This window comes from Pipistrellus kuhlii, unplaced genomic scaffold, assembly GCF_014108245.1.
Source record: "Pipistrellus kuhlii isolate mPipKuh1 unplaced genomic scaffold, mPipKuh1.p scaffold_m20_p_2, whole genome shotgun sequence".
NCBI classification, from domain to species: domain Eukaryota; kingdom Metazoa; phylum Chordata; class Mammalia; order Chiroptera; family Vespertilionidae; genus Pipistrellus; species Pipistrellus kuhlii.
In genome coordinates, this window is record NW_023425515.1 from 93,133,564 (window position 1) to 93,151,411 (window position 17,848).

At 38.5% G+C, this 17,848-nt stretch overlaps 1 protein-coding gene across 7 annotated transcripts in view; it reads right to left on the reverse strand.

The window, feature by feature from the left end:
- RNF13 (ring finger protein 13) overlaps window positions 1-17,848 on the reverse strand; it is a 146,142-nt gene that overhangs the window by 851 nt on the left and 127,443 nt on the right. For all 7 annotated transcript variants that reach the window (XM_036443669.2, XM_036443670.2, XM_036443668.2 and 4 more), the window contains one exon: window positions 46-126. In XM_036443669.2, the coding sequence (XP_036299562.1) occupies window positions 46-126 (81 nt within the window). The remainder of the gene's footprint in view (window positions 1-45; window positions 127-17,848) is intronic.

Sequence of the window (17,848 nt, forward strand, 5' to 3'; positions counted from 1 at the left end):
ATAAATTTACTATGTCAATTCAAAGCAATATGTAATTATTCATACCATGGGAACAGGGAAGGATTCTGAGCTTATCTCCATCTTCATATTCATCCAAACAAATGGCACATACATCATATTCATCTCCTATGACAAAAAATAGTAAATAACACTTATTAAAAAATGTAGAGAAGTATTCTTAACTTTTCAAGTTAGGTCTTCCTCAGTCAGTTATTTTTAAGTGATACTTTTTGGTTTTCTGTCAAGTCAAGGACTTGCTTCAACTTCAGGAAACTGAAGTTTTAATGTAAACAATTAACCATTTACCTAAAATAAGAAATTAAAAGATGTTACATTTGTTTACCTTGATTACCTTTGTAAAAGTTTTATAAAATAATTTCATTAGTGTTTTATATAACTGCAATTGCTAGTTCTGAAATATTTTATGCCACAAAATGTTGTGCTTTTAAGTAAAAGTGGAAACATTAGAACATAATTTAAAATAAATATATATAGTAGTGAATAAAAACACATTTGGAATGAGACACACATTGAGCTTCAAATCTCTGTTCCAACATTTGCCAGTTCTGTGTTGCCTAATAAGTTACTTAGCCTTTGACATCCAGTTCTTTTATCTGGGCAAAGATTCCATCTACCATGTAGGGTTGTGAGGATGAAATGAGATAATGTAATAAAAGGCCAGCACATAGGCATTCGCTAAGTGGTGTTTATCATTATCAATCACAGACCTTTTAAATTTCTTATTGAACCTACCACCTTTAAATCATGAACATTTATTCATAGCCTTTCTGGAATTTAAGTGTAGTAGTAAAGTTTTTAAGGGGCTGGCAGTCTTACATCATATGGCATATACAGTCTTGAATCAATAGTGGCTTTTGTGTAGTGGCAGTGCTTTCAACTCAGCATTTCCTATTAAACGAATATGGTAGGTAAACACAAAATATTCAGGGATATTTATTTACAACAGTTAAATTCAGTGTCCAGCTCACATATATTAGGAAAAAAGTCTGTGTCTGGACAGCAGGTCCGGATGAGCATGACACACAATTCCACTGACATCCTTCAATCATTTGAAATGACACATTCAGCCCTAACCAATTTGGCTCAGGTGACAGTGTCAGCCTGCAAACTAAAGGGTCCCAGGTTCGATTTTGGTCAAGGGCATGAACCTTGGTTGCGGGCACATCCCCAGTTGAGGGTGTGCAGGTGATCATTGTTTTTTTTTCTTTTTCTTTTTGTTTATTTTATTGATTTTTTTTTTTTTTTTTTTTTTTTTTTTTTTTTTTTTACAGAGAAGAAGGGGGAGAGAGAGGAACATTGATGAGAAACATCGATCAGCTGCCTCCTGCACACTCCCTACTGGGTATGTGCCCGCAACCAAGGTACATGTCCTTGACCGGAATTTAACCTGGAACCCTTGAGTCCGCAGGCCGACACACTATCTATGATCAATGTTTCTAACTTTCTATCCCTCTCCTTTCCTCTCTGTAAAAATATCAATAAAATATATTTTTTAAAATAAATGACACATTCAGGAGGAGTCATAGACAGTTTCAATGAAAATTACTAATTTTTGTTCAGTATCAGATACATCTGATAACAAATACCGTATTTTTCGGACCATAAGACGCACTTTTTTCCCCCCAGAAGTGGGGGGGAAAAGTCCCTGCATCTTATGGTCCAAATATAGCCTACACATATACTTTAAAAAAAAAGTTTTTTTACTTGCCAAGCTCTGTGTGGTCTCTGTGTGCTTGCCCGGCTCTAAAATGGTTCTAAATGCTGCTGTTTACTTTACAGGGTTGATTACATGTGTTTATGACTGTGATGTTGGGTTTTAATGCACATAAAATATTTTAGGTCACTATTTGTTTCAGAATCTTTTTTTTCTTCATTTCCCTTCTCTAAAAACTGGTGCATCTTATGGTCCGAAAAATACGGTACTAATACTAGTACAAGGTTCTTCTGTTAAAACCTATGTGTGGTATTTGGTGAGACTGATTATACCTATCTCAAACTATTAAAAAATTAAAGGACTTTAATGTTTCTATATTTAATTATACAGTTGATCCATTTACATGGACTTCGAGGACATTTTTAATACATTAAACAATTCAGTTATGACTGATTTCTCATACAAATCAAGCTTTTAGACTTACAACTTTTGATAATGTCCATTGAAAAGAGACAGCTGATACAACTGAACAGGAACAGACTGATCTAAGGCTCTAAGCCTTGCATTAAGGTAGGGAGATTAGCTTGCATTATCTAGGTGGGCCCAGTGTAATCACAGGGTCCCTAAAAGTGCAAGAGGGAAGCAGAAAAGGTCAGAATCAGAGAAATCTATGGATGAATGATTAGGAAGAATGCGGTGTTGTTGGCTTTGAAGATGGAGGGGAGGAGGGTCACAAAACAGAATATGATGGCCTCTACAAGCTGGAAAAGGCAGGGGAATTGATTCTCCCATAGAGTCCCAGAAAAAAAAATGTAACAACTATGCTAACACCTTGATTTTAGCCCAGAGAGACCTGTGTCGCACTTCTAACCTACAGACAATAAACCTGTGTTGTTTTAAGCCACTAAGTTTGTGGTAATTTGTTACTATAGCAATAGGAAAGGAATACAGGGACACAGTATTTTGGTTAGTCTTAAATGTATGGAGTTGAGACTTCAAAGAGACTGAATCCTTGGAATTATTCCAAGTGATGGGTTTATATTGCTCTCCCTTCCTAGCCATAGCACTATTTTGAAGATGACAGGTCAAGATTCAAAGGTCGTTTTTGGTCATGGACCAAAGTGAAGCCTAGTGCTCTGGAGAGAAATAACTCCGATGACCTTGGATGATGAAGTGGTAAAATACAAGTTAGAATTCCTGGATTCCCATCCTGATCATGTTATGTATTATATATTGTATGTATTCTTGGGCAAGATGCTTACCATCTATATATTTGAGCATTCTCAAAGAAAAACATTTTAACATATCTATGTTTTAGGACTGTTGTGGATTAAAAGTGATAATGCAAGTAGAGTACTTTACATAGTGTTTGTTGGTGCATATACAGCCTCTTAACCAATCTCCACCTGATGAAACTGGCCCAATGGACATGCTTGCATGACATACTCGGAAGGCTGTGGCTAGGAGGTTGCTCTCTAATAGCCCCAGCAGATGAACTGTATGTTTGCAAGGAATGAGCAGCATGGCCATTGAACCCTGAACTGGTCTGTGGTATTAGGATAATTATGTGATTTAATTAAATATTCAATAGCCCTTGAACTGAGACTACAAATATGGTTTTATATGAAAACTAGGTTAATTGTATTAAGAATACTGTTAATACAGCTAAAATTTAATTGAATTAGGTATAGGTGAGAAATCTAAAAAAAAAAAATGGACAAGCATCTATACTAATGAAAGAGTAATGTGCTAATTAGACCAGGAGACCTTCTAGATCAGTGTTTTTCAACCGCTGTTCCGCGGCATGTTGCCTGGTGTGCCGTAGGTGCAGACAAGACAAGAATTTTATAATTTTTCACTATTTTGTTTACTTAATATTTCATAATAAAGTAATTATAAAATACTTTCTTTGTGTTTATTTGATTCCTATTCAAGAGAATTACTTTATATATAGTCAATATAGGCACAGAGTTAAATTTTTTAACATTTTCTAATGGTGGTGTGCCTCGTGATTTTTTTCATGAAACAAGTGTGCCTTTGCCCAAAAAAGGTTGAAAAACACTGTTCTAGATGTTCTTCTGAACAAAGCCACAAATGGAAAAGGAATGAAGATTGTTTCATTCCTATCTCCCATGGTTTCACATTTTTATAAACCTATCAGGGTGCTACAAATTAGCGGCTATGTTCTACAACTTTATCTATCAAACATTTCTAATATATTCTGATGATGAAATGATAGTGAATACAAAGTAAGGAAACAAATGACTCCACTGAAAGAAAGAGCATTATGTTGGCAACTTTTGAGTGTGGTGGTGGTAATTCATTAATTGAGAGTAAGAATAAGAATAAAAATGATTGTCTTAGAGACCATAAATAAATCTATATAACAAACTTAAAATCCAAGCCCTAAACATTGATATCAGCATTGACCGAATTCCATTTTGGGTAATTTAAAAAAATAAATAACTTTTCCCTGTATTCAAAACAGTTGTTCTATATTAGTCTTTATTGGTTTTAACTTGGATGAATTATGCAGATAAACTATCCAAGAATTTACTGAATAGAGAACTAAACAGATTCAACTACTTGTCATTATCCTGAAAAATCAAAGTTAAAGGAATTTTTAAGTGGTAAATTCTATCAGGCCTCAAGTACTTACAAGTAAAAAGCGTTTTCTTGTATTAAGTCCTAAAGGTTTCATGTTCTTTTTCATTATTTCTTTTCAGGCCACTAGAGTATTGGTGTACACTCTTCCACAGCCCACTTCAACAACTTCAGATTTATATGCATCCTTTATACTTGTGTGTTCTAATGTAGTTATTATTTTTCTTTTCCTTCATTTAAATGTGTTTAAACAAAAACCTTGAGCAGCCTCGGGTACACTTGGGGTTTAAATTGGAGGCATCAGCAAAACCGGTTTGGCTCAGTGGATAGAGCGTTGGCCTCCAGACTGAAAGGTCCCAGGTTCCATTCCGGTCAAGGGCATGTATTGTACCTTGGTTACGGGCACATCCCTAGTATGGTGTGTGCAAGCAGCAGCTGATCGATGTTTCTCTCTCATCGATGTTTCTAACTCTCTATCCCTCTTTGTAAAAAATCAATAAAATATATTTTTTTTAAAAATAAAATGGAGGAATTAGGCCTACATTACTTTGGCATAAAGCAGAATTTCTTCTAGATGACTAGATCGGGGTGTCATTACAACTCTCAATAAAAAAATTGTGTGTGTGTGTGTGTGTGTGTTTATGTGTGATGGTTTGCACATGAACATAGAATTGGAGACCATTTAATATTTTTTAAATTATTCCTTTGCCCGAACGTTACACTTGTTTTGTTTGTATGACTGTTTCTTGGAAACTAAAAATAATGTAATTATTCAAAAATAAATAAAGCTATATATATAGCTTTTAGAAAACAACCATACTATTATCACATGGAACAAAACACTAATTTCATAATATCATCCAATACCCAAGACATATTCAAATTTCCTCAGTTTGTCTTAAACCTGTATTTTTAAAGATAAATTTTCTCTATTGTCTCAAACATGTCTTTTTACAGATGATTTATTCAAACTAGTATCCAAACATTGCATCTGATGTTTATAATGTTTGGGTGATGATTTGTAAATCTCTCTTAATTTAATAAGTCTTGCCCCCTTTGTATACTGTGAAAGAAACTAGATGACTTGTCCTGTAATGGTATTTACATTTTGGATGTGGTGATTGCACACATGATTGTTTTTTAAGATGGCTATGGCACTACATTAATCATTCCATATTCAGACCAAAACTTCTACTGGCTCAATAGTACCTTTAGGCATATAGGGAAAAAGCAATATTTCTTTTTCCTATCTGCCAAAAAAATAATTATCACAAATACAAAAATCTCTGATGAAGAAGAATGGATGCTAACTTCCCAGAGTTATGCAAAGTACAATGTGTGATTGTATATTGCCACCTTAATTCAGAATCCCACAAGTAAGAAAAAGTAGATGGGATTCCTTTTTGGTAAACTGAATTACTTCAGTCCTTAAACTGGAAAGGTATAAAGAACATCAGTTTTCAGCATTATCTTATCCTCAGTGGTGAACCTAACAGGCTTTTCATACCTTAAGACTATAGCCCCAAGCATCTTGACTAAGGAAAACAAACAAAACAAGTGTAACGTTCAGGCAAAGGAATAACTTGTAAAAAAATTAAAATGGTCTCCAATTCTATGTTCATGTGCAAACCATTTTGATTTTATCCTTTCTATAGATATGATAAAAAGTATGACTTTTTCATACAGTACAACTATCAAAATGTGTTTATCTGCCACTTTTAACAGGAAATCCATCCATTAATGATTGATTCTAAATTTCTCATATTTGGCGTACAATAGAATAGTTACAGGTATGCTGAGGAGAAAGTTTTATTCCGTCGAATCATTTGTGAAAATTAAAAACTATTGTCAATGGATACAAAGGAAAATATTTTAACAAAGGTTTGAACTCTGACAGCTAATAGTTTAAGTAATATTTTTAGGACCAGCATAACTGAACTTAAATGGTTTGTGATGTAACAATTTGGAGCAACAAGCAAATATCTGAGTTCTTACTAAGTGCCATGCTAAGTATGAATGTTTCTTGGAAACGAAAAATAATGTAATTATTAAAAAAAGATCTCTTAAGATGTAGGCTAATAATAACTTTTAATATGTGAGACCTATCTCATTTTATGTAATAGGAATTCGCATAAAGATACAGGTTTCCTTTGATATATATTCACTATTGCATCCCCAATGTTTAGGTAGAACAGTATGTCTAGAACACAGCAAGTTCCCAATATCTATTTACTAATGCATGAACAGATATTTAAATCTGAAATTTACTGTATAAGCTAACATATAAGTTACTTAAGGATGGTATATTTAAAAAATATTTTTAAAGCAGTCTATAAATCAGTAATATTAATGAATAATTTTGTTCATACTAAAATACTAAATGAAGATCTTAGGCAAGGCAGGTGGATGTGATCAGACATAAAACTTTCTAAAGATTCTGGATTGACATGGCAATTTGTAAAGTAACAGGAATTCTCATATACCTCTTATGGGATGGTAAAACTGATATAAACACTTTGAGATCAACTTAGCACAGTGCAGTAAATTTGATGATACGCATACTTTATGACTTACCCTGTTTCCCCAAAAATAAGACAGTGTCTTATATTAATTTTTTCTCCCAAAGTTGTGCTAGGTTTTATTTTCAGGGCATGTCTTATCTTTCCATGCGCTAAGTCTTATTTTCGGAGGATGTCTTGTTTTCGGGGAAACATGGTAGTAGTTTCGCTCCTAGGTAAACAAGTGATCTAGAGAAACACACACATATAACCAAGGTGGTATGAAGAAGTAATAGTAGAAGGGTGCGGGAAAAGGCAGAGACTTCAATCCTATACTCACAAGGAAAAAGCTGAAAAAACTGAAAATAGATCTACTGAAGGTACGAGTTCTCAGAGAAAACTGCTGACCGCCAAATTGGGCTAATTGGCTGATATAATCACAATTTACTGGAGCAAAATCCTCTCCAGGACCCAGCCCCCTGGGTAGAAAACTATAAACTATACCTGATAAATAGCTGGAGCTAAGGTGGACATATTTGAGAGTTACTCAGTAACTCAGTTACTGAGTAACTCAAACTTTTTAAAGCGGGGGTCCTCAAACTTTTTAAAGTGGGGGCCAGATCACGGTCCCTCAGAGAGCTGGAGGGCCGGACTATATGAACTACTAATTCCTACTGTAACACCTGGGCTGCGCTCACTGCCCAAAAAACCTGGCGGGCCGGATCAGACTCCTCTGCGGGCCGCATGTGGCCCGCGGGCCGTAGTTTGAAGACCCCTGTAGGAACCCTGGCTGGTGTAAGCCAGTGATTACAGCTTTAGTCTGCACATCCAAGAACCTCAGGTTCAATTCCAAGTCAAGGGCACGTACCTGGGTTGCAGGTTCCATCCCTGCCCCAGTTGGGATGTGTGCAGAAGGCAACCAACAATTGTGTCTCTCACATGGATGTTTCTCTCTCTCTCCCTCCCTTTTACTCTCCAAAGAAAAAAGAAAAAATCAATGGGAAAAAATGTCCTCAGGTGAGGATTAACAACAAAAACACTCTACATGAGGTTTTCTCAGACAGCTTGTTAAGAACTTAGAAAGTGGCCATTCTGTTTTAATGAATAAAAAGATTACAAACTGAAAAATCAACAATTCTTCCTAGATCCATCAGAGAAGTGAACTTACCTGGCAAACTATTGCTCTGGAAATTTGATTTACAAATAGGAAGAGAAGATCACAACTTATCAGAGCAGAAACTCCCTGAGTAGAAACTTGCATGGAACCCAGTACCAGAGTAGGAGAACCTGAATAATAGTGATGAACTGCCAATGGTTCAGTTTGTACAAGTCTGAGAGTTTAAACTTCCAGGGGAGCCTGGACATTTTTGTGAGTTTACCTTGTGGAGCTCTATCAGGTTCTTATAGTGAATACTGGAGAGAAAAAAATGTCCCCTTGAGCCCAGCCAGTGTGGTTCAGTGGTTGAGCCCTGACCTATGAAGTAGGAGGTCACACTTTGATTCCCAGTCAGCACACATGCCTGGGTTGCAGCCTCAATTCCAGTAGGGGACTTGAAGGAGACAGCTGGCCAGTGATTCTAACTCATCATTATGATGTTTCTATCTCTCTTGCCCTCTCTCTTCCTCTCTCAAATAAAATAATAAAAAATATATTTTTTAAAATACAATGCTTAATTTTTAAATATATTTTGATTTTTTTTTTTTTTTTTTTTTTTTTAGAGAGGAAGGGAGAGGGATAGGAAGTTAGAAACATCGACCAGCTGCCTCCTGCACACCCGCTATCAGAGATGTGCCTGCAACCAATGTACATGCCCTTGACCGGAACTGAACCCAGGACCTTTCAGTCCACAGACCGACGCTCTATCCATTGAGCCAAACTGGTTTCAGCATCAGAAAATATTTTTAAAAATCCTTTGTGCAGAAACCGGTTTGGCTCAGTGGATAGAGCGTCAGCCTGCAGACTGAAAGGTCCCATGTTTAATTCTGGTCAAGGGCACGTACCTTGGTTGCGGGTACATCCCCAGCAGGGAGTGTGCAAGAGGCAGTTGATTGATGATTCTCGTCGATGTTTCTAACTCTCTATCCCTCTCTCTTCCTCTTTCTAAAGAATCAATAAAATATGTATTTTTTTAAAAAATCCTTTGAGCTTCTGGTGGGGGGCAAAGGGAAAATGGCCATTTTGAAATAGACCAGAAAATTCTGTTGCCCTCAAGAGAAAACTAACCAGATAATAAACTACCAGGTTTTTGTTTTTAATCAGAGTCTGACACGGAAAAACTCAACTCTAGCCTTTTGTGTGGGAGAAGGGAAATATTTCTGCAGCCATCAGATCTCACCAAAGGCTAAGGAAAACAGAGGCACTGGTGAAGTTCACAGCTCAAAGCCACAGGCTGACAAAAACACTGAGACAATCAAAGGACTATGGACTCTTCCCACCCTCAATACCTTTACATCACACCACTAAACTATTTTACTAGAGTTCCTTTCACTCAAAAGGCAAAAGAACCAATTTGAAGAGACATAGCAAACATCACAACTAAACTCAGGATATGGGAGGGAAATAGGAATTATCAGACCATGCACACTTAACAAAACACTTAATAGAAATGAAGAAGCCTTTGATGGGGTCAGTAGACTGCACACTGCTGAAGAAAGGGTCTGGGCTTCAGAATATATCATTAAAAACCTATAAAACTGAACAGAAGACTAGAAAACAAATCAGAGAACTGGAGGACAACTTTAAAAAAATGGTGCAGCATATGCATAATGGAATACCAGAATGAGAAGGAGCAGAAGCAACATTTGAAGCAAGGATGATTGAGAATTTCTTCGTGTGAATGCAAAACAGCAAATAAATTGATGAAGATCATACAAAAAAGATAAATGCCAAAAAACACTGCACTAGGCATATCATATTCAAAGTGCAAAAAAATCAGACAAGTAATCTTTAAGAGCCAGAGTTTTTTAAAATCTTACCTATACAGGACAGAACTAATTACCCCTAATTTTCCTCAGAAATCATTCAAGCAAGATTGTGAAGGGAAATAGACACTGAGTGGTCAGATTATTATGATCTCTGAACGCATAAAAACATGGCCACTCAGTGTGTGTATGTATTGTATTTTATATATATATATATATATATATATATATATATATATAGTATTTATATTAGAGGCCCAGTGCATGAATTCGTGCATGGGTGAGCCAGCCTGGCCAGGAGGGGACATGGGCGGTTGAGTGACCTGCCTGCTGGTCGAACTCCTGGTCGAGGGGACAATTTGCATTTAGCCTTTTATTATATAGGATATACACTAAGTGGCCAGATTATTTTGCATTCAGAGATCATAATAATCTGGCCATTCAGTGTATAAGGTGTAAGGGATGGAAACGACCAATCTAGAATTCTGTACCCTGCAAAACTGTCCTTCTTAAGTGAAGAGTGATAAAAGATGGCAGCAGAGTAGGTGGATGTTACACTCACCTCTTCCCAGGACCAACCAAGGATTTACAGAAAAAGCCACATTAAGACTGGTAGGAAGAATGGTTATACAAAGGGATAACACCTGAGATTCAGGAGGGATATCTCAGTTGCAAAACACTGAGGAGTATGAGTTCCCAATCCCAAACTGGGCTCCCCAACCCAGAGAATCAGACTTGGGAAGAGGCACCCACATAACACCCACAGAAAATCTGGGGATTCTGTCCTCCATGGAGAAGGGACAATGCACAAAATCTCTTGCAGCCACTCACCCTGGCTCTTGACGGAGGGAGGGTGAAGCAGAATAGAGACAAGTAAGGAGACACTGGGGTATGTGGCTCTGGGAAGAATACTGAAGGGACAGCTTCCAGGACTTATGTGCTGAGTCACTCTGCCACACTGCAGATGCCATCTTTTTTGGATGGATCATGCCCCTCCATATAGAATCAACATGGGGAATGCAATAGTCCCTACCTCCTGACTCCTGTTGTCCCACTCTGTAGGAGCCCTGTTGAAAAGTTACAGCTGCCTGGGTCGGGATGTAGAAGTCTGGGTAGACTCAGGAAATATCACAGAAACTACAGTAAAATAAGCATATTGTATTGTATGGCTCTGGGGCAGGGTTATTCCTCCCATGTTCCCAGGGGCCTGACTGGAGTTTTTAGCAAATGGGAGATTTACTGTCCCCAAACTCCAAGGCTCCTGGCAACCCTAACCAACTCCTGGTGGCTCTGCTCTCAGGTCTGGGCAGAATCTGGGACAAACTGAGTTGTGTGGTTCTGGGGCTGGGGCCATATCCCACAACTTTCCCCAAACCTGATTATAGAAACAAACACAAAATGGCAGCCAAAATGGGAAGACAAAGAAACATGGCCCAAATGAAGGAACAGGAGAAATCTTTGAAAAAGGTTTCCCCATCATGGGAGATCCACTAGCCTCATCATCTCGACTCCTGGTGGCTGTATCCTGCTGAAATCAATACCTGGCAGAATCTAAGACAGAGTTGTGTGGCTCTAGAACAGGAGCTTGTTCTCTTACAAGCCCAAGTGGTGGAAGAACCCTCCCTTCACATGACCAAATCTTGGTCTGTTTATACCTGATAAACTCAGGCAGCTGGAGGTAGATCTTCAGGGTGCCTTGGGGCTTCTGCCAACGTTTTCTGGGCCCAGTGATGGTAAAAGCCAGCCTTAGCGCACAGCTTGATTTTTGCCATGAAGACCTAGGTTTAGCAGAGACTACCACAAAATGTAGATCACTAGGGCCAGTCACAGATAGTGTCTGATATTGACCAGCCCCAAAAACCCTACCACAGGCCCAAGACCAAAAACATAGAGTGGCCACCTTCAGACAATATCAGAGCAGGATCCGATTAGCTTCACCACTGGCGTATACACAGGGAGATCTGGGCACGTATCAGACCCCCTAAGACACAGGTTAGTACCTGCACAACAGTTTGTACACTGTGTTCAGGATTGATCCTCACAGTCAGCCTGCCTGAGGGTCGACTCCATGCATGAATGGGCCAATAGTAATCAAGGCTTGATTACAAGAGGAGGGCCCACATAACCCACATCAGGGATATTCACGGAGCACCCAGCTCAGGTGATCAAGGAGACTGTACCACTGGGTCCCCTGGGACACCTACTACAGAAGGCCACCATACCAAAACTGGGAGTCAGTATATTTACCTAATATATACAAACAAACAAAAGGACAACCAAAATGGGGAGACAAAGAAACATGCCCAAATGAACAGGAGAAATCTTTTCAAAACATCTGCAGGAAATGGAGGCAGGCAATTTACCAGATACTCTAAACTTCAAAACAATGGTTATAAGGATGCTCAAGAAGCTTAGAACTACAACAGCATGAAAAAGAACATAAAAGCCATAAAAAGAAACAGTCAGAAATAAAAATAAAAAAAATCTGAAATGAACACACTAAAGGAATAAATAGTTTGGATGAAGCAGAAGATTGAATCATCAATACGAAAGACAAGGCAACAGAAAACACAAAATTAGATCAGTAAAATGAAAAAAAATTTACAAAAATGAGGATAGTTTAAGGGACCGTTGAAACAACATGAAGAGTAACAATATACGCATCATAGGGGTAATAGAAGAAAAAGAGAAAGCAAAGGATTAAGGACCTATTTAAGAAATGAATGAAAACTTCCCTAATCTGGTAAAAGAAAAAACACACAAGTCCAGGAAGTGCAGAGTCCCAAACAAGATGAACCCAAAGAAGCCCATACCAAGACACATCATAATAATATGGCAAAGGTAAAATTCAAAGAGAGTATCTTAAAAACAGCAAGAGACAGCTGAAACCGGTTTGGCTCAGTGGTAGAGCGTCGGTCTGCGGACTGAAGGGTCCCAGGTTCGATTCCAGTCAAGGGCATGTACCTTGGTTGCGGGCACATCCCCAGCAGGGGGTGTGCAAGAGGCGGCTGGTCGATGTTTCTCTCTCACTGACGTTTCTAGCTCTATCTCTCTCCCTTCCTCTCTGTAAAAAATCAATAAAATAAAATAAAAAATAAAAAAAACCAGCAAGAGACAGGTAGCTACTTACAAAGGAGCCCCCATTAGACTGTCTACTGATTTGTCAACAGAAACATTTCAGTCCAGAAGAGATGAATATGAAATACTCAAAATCATGAAAAGCAAGGACCTACAACCAAGACTACTATAACCAGCAAGGCTATCATTTAAAATTGAAGGAAAAATAAAAAGCTTTTCAGACAAGTAAAAGCTAAATTAGTTTTAAAAGAAATGTTAAAGGGACTTCTTTAAAAAGAAGAAAAAGTAAACAGAAACATAGTTAAAAGAGTAAAATAGAAATAAATACATACCTAACAATAATCATTCTAAAGGTAAATTGCTAAAATGCTCCTATCAAAAGACATAGGGTAGCTGAATGGATAAGAAAATAAGAAGTAGCCCTAACCGGTTTGGCTCAGTGGATAAAGCATCGGCCTGCGGACTCAAGGGTCCCAGGTTCAATTCTGGTCAAGGGGTCAAGGGCATGTACCTTGGTTGCAGCACATCCCCAATAGGAGGTGTGCAGGTGTGCAGGAGGCAGCTGACTGAGGTTTCTCTCTCATCAATGTTTCTACCTTTCTATCTCTTTCTCTTCCTCTCTGTAAAAAAATCAATAAAATGTTAAAAAGAAAGAAAGACAAGAAGTATATACTGGGTATCCCCCCAAAATGTATACACACTTTGTAGGTTCTATTACATTTTATTTTAAAATGAAATGTATTTTAATAAACACTGCCTTTATAATTATTTAAAGTATATGTGCATTTTTGGGACATGTTGTATATGCTGTATAAAAGGACCCAACTCAGAATGAAAGATACACCAACTAAAAGTAAAGAGATGAAAAAAAAATTTCATGAAAATAGAAAGGAACAAAGAGCTGGGATAGCAATATTTACTTCTGACAAAACAGACTTTAAAACAAAGTCTATAGTGTAAGAGATAAAGAATGACACTACACAATGATAAAGGGAGCAATCCATCAGGAGGATGTAACCCTTGTAAACACAAAACATTTATGCATACAACATAAGGGCATCTAAATAAAAAGCAAATCTTTTACATAAAGGGAGACAGACAGTAATAAAGTCATTTTAGCACCCCATAGTCATCAGTGGATAGACATTCTAGACTGAAAATCAACAAGGAGATGGTGGCCTTAAATGACTCACTAAATGAGATGAATTTAACAACTTCAGAGCATCAGAATATACATGCTTTTCAAGAGCACATGGACCAAATTCTATTATAGTATACAAAACAAGTCTCAATAAATTTAAGAAGACTGAGATCATATGAAACATTTTCTCTGACCATAATGGTATGAAACTAAAAATCAATCACAAGAAAAAAAAAATGAAAAACACACAAATTCATGGAGGATAAAAAACAGCTTACTCAACAAGAAATGGTTTAACAATGGTTTAACAATGAGGTCAAGGAAGAAATCAAAAGATATCTTGAAACAAAAATGAGAAAGAAAAAAAACCCACAAATCTATGAGACACAATGAAAGCAGCACTAAGGAAAATTCATAGGATTACAGACTAACCTCAAGAAACCAAAAATCTCAAATAAGCTAAAGTTATATTTATAGGAACTGAAAAAAAGAACAAAGTTCAAACTTAGTTAAAAAAAAAAAAAAGGAAATAATAAAGATCAGAACAGAAATGAATGACACAGATAACTATATATATAATAAGCCAGCAACCGTAACGTCCATAATGACTGGTCACTATGATGCCCACTGTGGCCAGTGAACTGGCTGATCAGGGATGGGGCTGGCTGGCCAACCTTCTGAGGCCCCTCCTCCCAGCTAGCCATCTTCCCAATGGGCCCCCACCACCCTAATCAGCCCACAGCACCTCCCCCCTGCTGGCTCCACCTCTGATCAACCCCCCAACCCCAATGCGGGGACGAGGTCAGCCCACCCACCTCCTGCAGTTCTTCTCCCCACTTGGTCCCACCCCAGATTGGCCCCCCAACCCCAATCAGGGGCAGGGTGCGCTGGCCAATCACCCACAGCCCCTTTTCCCAGCTGGCCCGGGCCTGATCAGGCCCTGATTGTGGTGTGGGATGGCCGGCCAACCTCTAAGCTCTCTTCCTCCTGAAAGGCCCAGCCCTGGTCTGCCCTGATTGGGGCCAGGCCGGCCGGACCCCACCCATGCACAAATTCATGCACCTGGCTTCTAAAATTATATTTATTTACACACACACACACACACACACACACACACACACTAAAGACCTAGTGCACAAAATTCAAAATTCATGCATGCAGCCCAGCCTGCACCCTCTCTAATCTGGGAACCCTCGAGGGATGTCTGACTGCCTATCACAATCCAGGACTGCTGGCTCTCAACCGCTCACCTGCCTGCCTGCCGATACCCCTAACTACTACTGCCTGCCAGCATGATCACCCCCTAACCACTCCCCTGCAGACCTAGACTCCCCCTGCTTTGCCCACCCCTGCAGGCCTGGTCACCCCTAACTGCGCTCCCCTCCTGGCCTGGTTGCCCCAACTGCCCTCCCTTGCAATCCTGGTCACTCCCAATTGCCCTCCCCTGCTGGCCTGATCACCCACAATTGCCCTCCCCTGCTGGCCTGATCACCCACAATTGCCCTCCCCTGCCGGCCATCTTGTGTCCACGTGGGGGCAGCCGTCTTGTGTGTTGGAGTGATGGTCAATTTGCATATTACTCTTTTATTCAATAGGATTCTCATATATACATACATATATATACATATATACTGTGTATGTGAGTGTGTGTATATGTGATACAAGAACTCTATGAAATCAAGAGCTAGTTCTTTGAGAAGATAAACAAAATTGACAAACTTTTAACCAGACTTATCGAGAAAAAAGACAGAGGACCCAAATAAATAAGAACAGAAATGAAAGAGGTAAAGTAGTAACAACTAACACCAAAGAAATACAAAGGACTGTAAGAACATATTATGAACAACTATATGCCAACAAGTTGGATAATCTGGACTAAAGGGATAAATTCCTAGAAACTTACAATCTTCCAAAATTGAATCAAGAAAAATCAGAAACCTGAATAGACATGTAACAGCAAATGAAATTGAAGCAGAAATAAATTAACAAAAGTCCTGGAGCATATGGATTCACAGGTGACTTTTCCCCCAAACATTCAAAGAAGAACTAACATATATCCTCTTCCAAGAAATTCAAGAGGAAGGAAGACTCCCAAGCTCTTTTTACAAAGCCAGCATTATTACAAAACCAGATAAAGACACTACAAAGAAAGAAAATTATAGGACAATATCCCTGATGAACATAGATGCTAAAGCACTCAACAAAATATTAACAAACCCAATGCAGCAATATGTTAAAAAAAAAAGAAAAAGAAAAAAAAAAAAGAAGTCATACACTATGAGCAAGTAGGATTTATTCAGGGGATGCAAGTTTGGTACAAAATCTTCAAATGAATAAGTAGGATACTCCACATAAACAATATGAAGGGTCAAAATCACATCATATCAATAGTTGCAGAAAAAGCATTTGATAAAATCTAGCACTCATTTATGATAAAAACTATTAAGCCAAGCATGTAAAACTTGAAACCCACGGGCTGCATGCAGCCCACAATGAATATTTTTGCGGCTCAGCCAATACAACTCTATATAAGAAACATTTTTATAAAAATTTTGCAACTTGATTTTTATAATAACCTGTTATACATAGTTATTAATCATGAATTACAATGTTTGCTTATTAATTTGTGCAGTTATTCAGTGTCTGGTAAGTTAATGTTCAAGAAAAAATATTAATTTTTATTAAAATATATTGTTAATAATTACTAATTTATTTCAGCCCTTTGTATTCAGCATGTCTCTTATCGAAATAAACCTACATTTCTATGAAAATGGAAGCTTTTGTTTTCTTGTGGCCCACATAAATTTAAACCTTGTTTATTTGGCCCATGTTAGCCTTTGAGTTTGATATGCTTGTTCTAAGCATAGTGGGAAGAGGGAGTATACCTCAATGTAAAAAAGTCCACATATGTCAAACCCATAGCCAACATCATATTCAATGGGCATTTCACTTAAGATCAGGAACAAGACAAGGGTGTTCACTTTCACCACTCTTGTTCAACCTAGTACTGGAAGTCCTAGCCACAGCAATCAGACATCCTATATAATAAAGAGGTAGTATGCAAATTGACCATCACTCCAACACAGAAGATGGCTGCCCCCATGTGGTCAAATATGGCTGCCCCCATGTAGACACAAAATGGCCATAGATGGTCAGCAGAGGAGGGCAGTTGTGGGCAATCAAACTAGCAGGGGAGTAGTTGGGGGCGATCTGACCTGCATGGGAGGGCAGTTGGGGGTAGCTTCGCCAGCAGGAAAAGGCAGTTAGGGGTGACCAGGCTGGCAAGGGAGGTAAGTTAGGGGTGACCAGGCCAGCAGGAGAGGGCAGTTAGGGGTGACCAGGGTTTCAAGGGAGGGTAGTTAGGGGTGACCAGGCTGGCAGGGAAGGGCAATTAGGGGCAATCGGTCAGGCAGGGGAGCAGTTAAGTGTCAATTAGGCTGGCAGGAGAGTGGTTAGGGGGTGATCAGGCTGGCAGGCAGAAACAGGTTAGGGGAAATTGGCAGGCAGGCGAGTGGTTGGGAGCCAGCAGTATTGGATTGTGAAAGGGCTGTCCGAGATTGGAGAGGGTGCAGGGTGGGCTGAGGGACAACCCCCACTCCCCTCGTGCAGAGGGCCTCTAGTGAATAAATAAAAGAAAGAAGTATAACTGTCATTATTTGCAGGTGACATGATACTATATAGAGAGAACTCTAAAGATTCCACCAAAAAATTACCAGAATTGATAAGTTCAGTTAAGTAACAGGATACAAAATAAATAACCAGAAATCAGTTGCATTTTTATACACTAATAATAATCTAAGAAGGGAAACTAAGAAAACAATCCCATTTATAAATGAATGGAAAAAAACATACCTAGAAATAAATTTAACCAAGGATACAAGACCTGTATTCGGAAAATTATAAGACACTGAAGAAGATACAAATAAATGG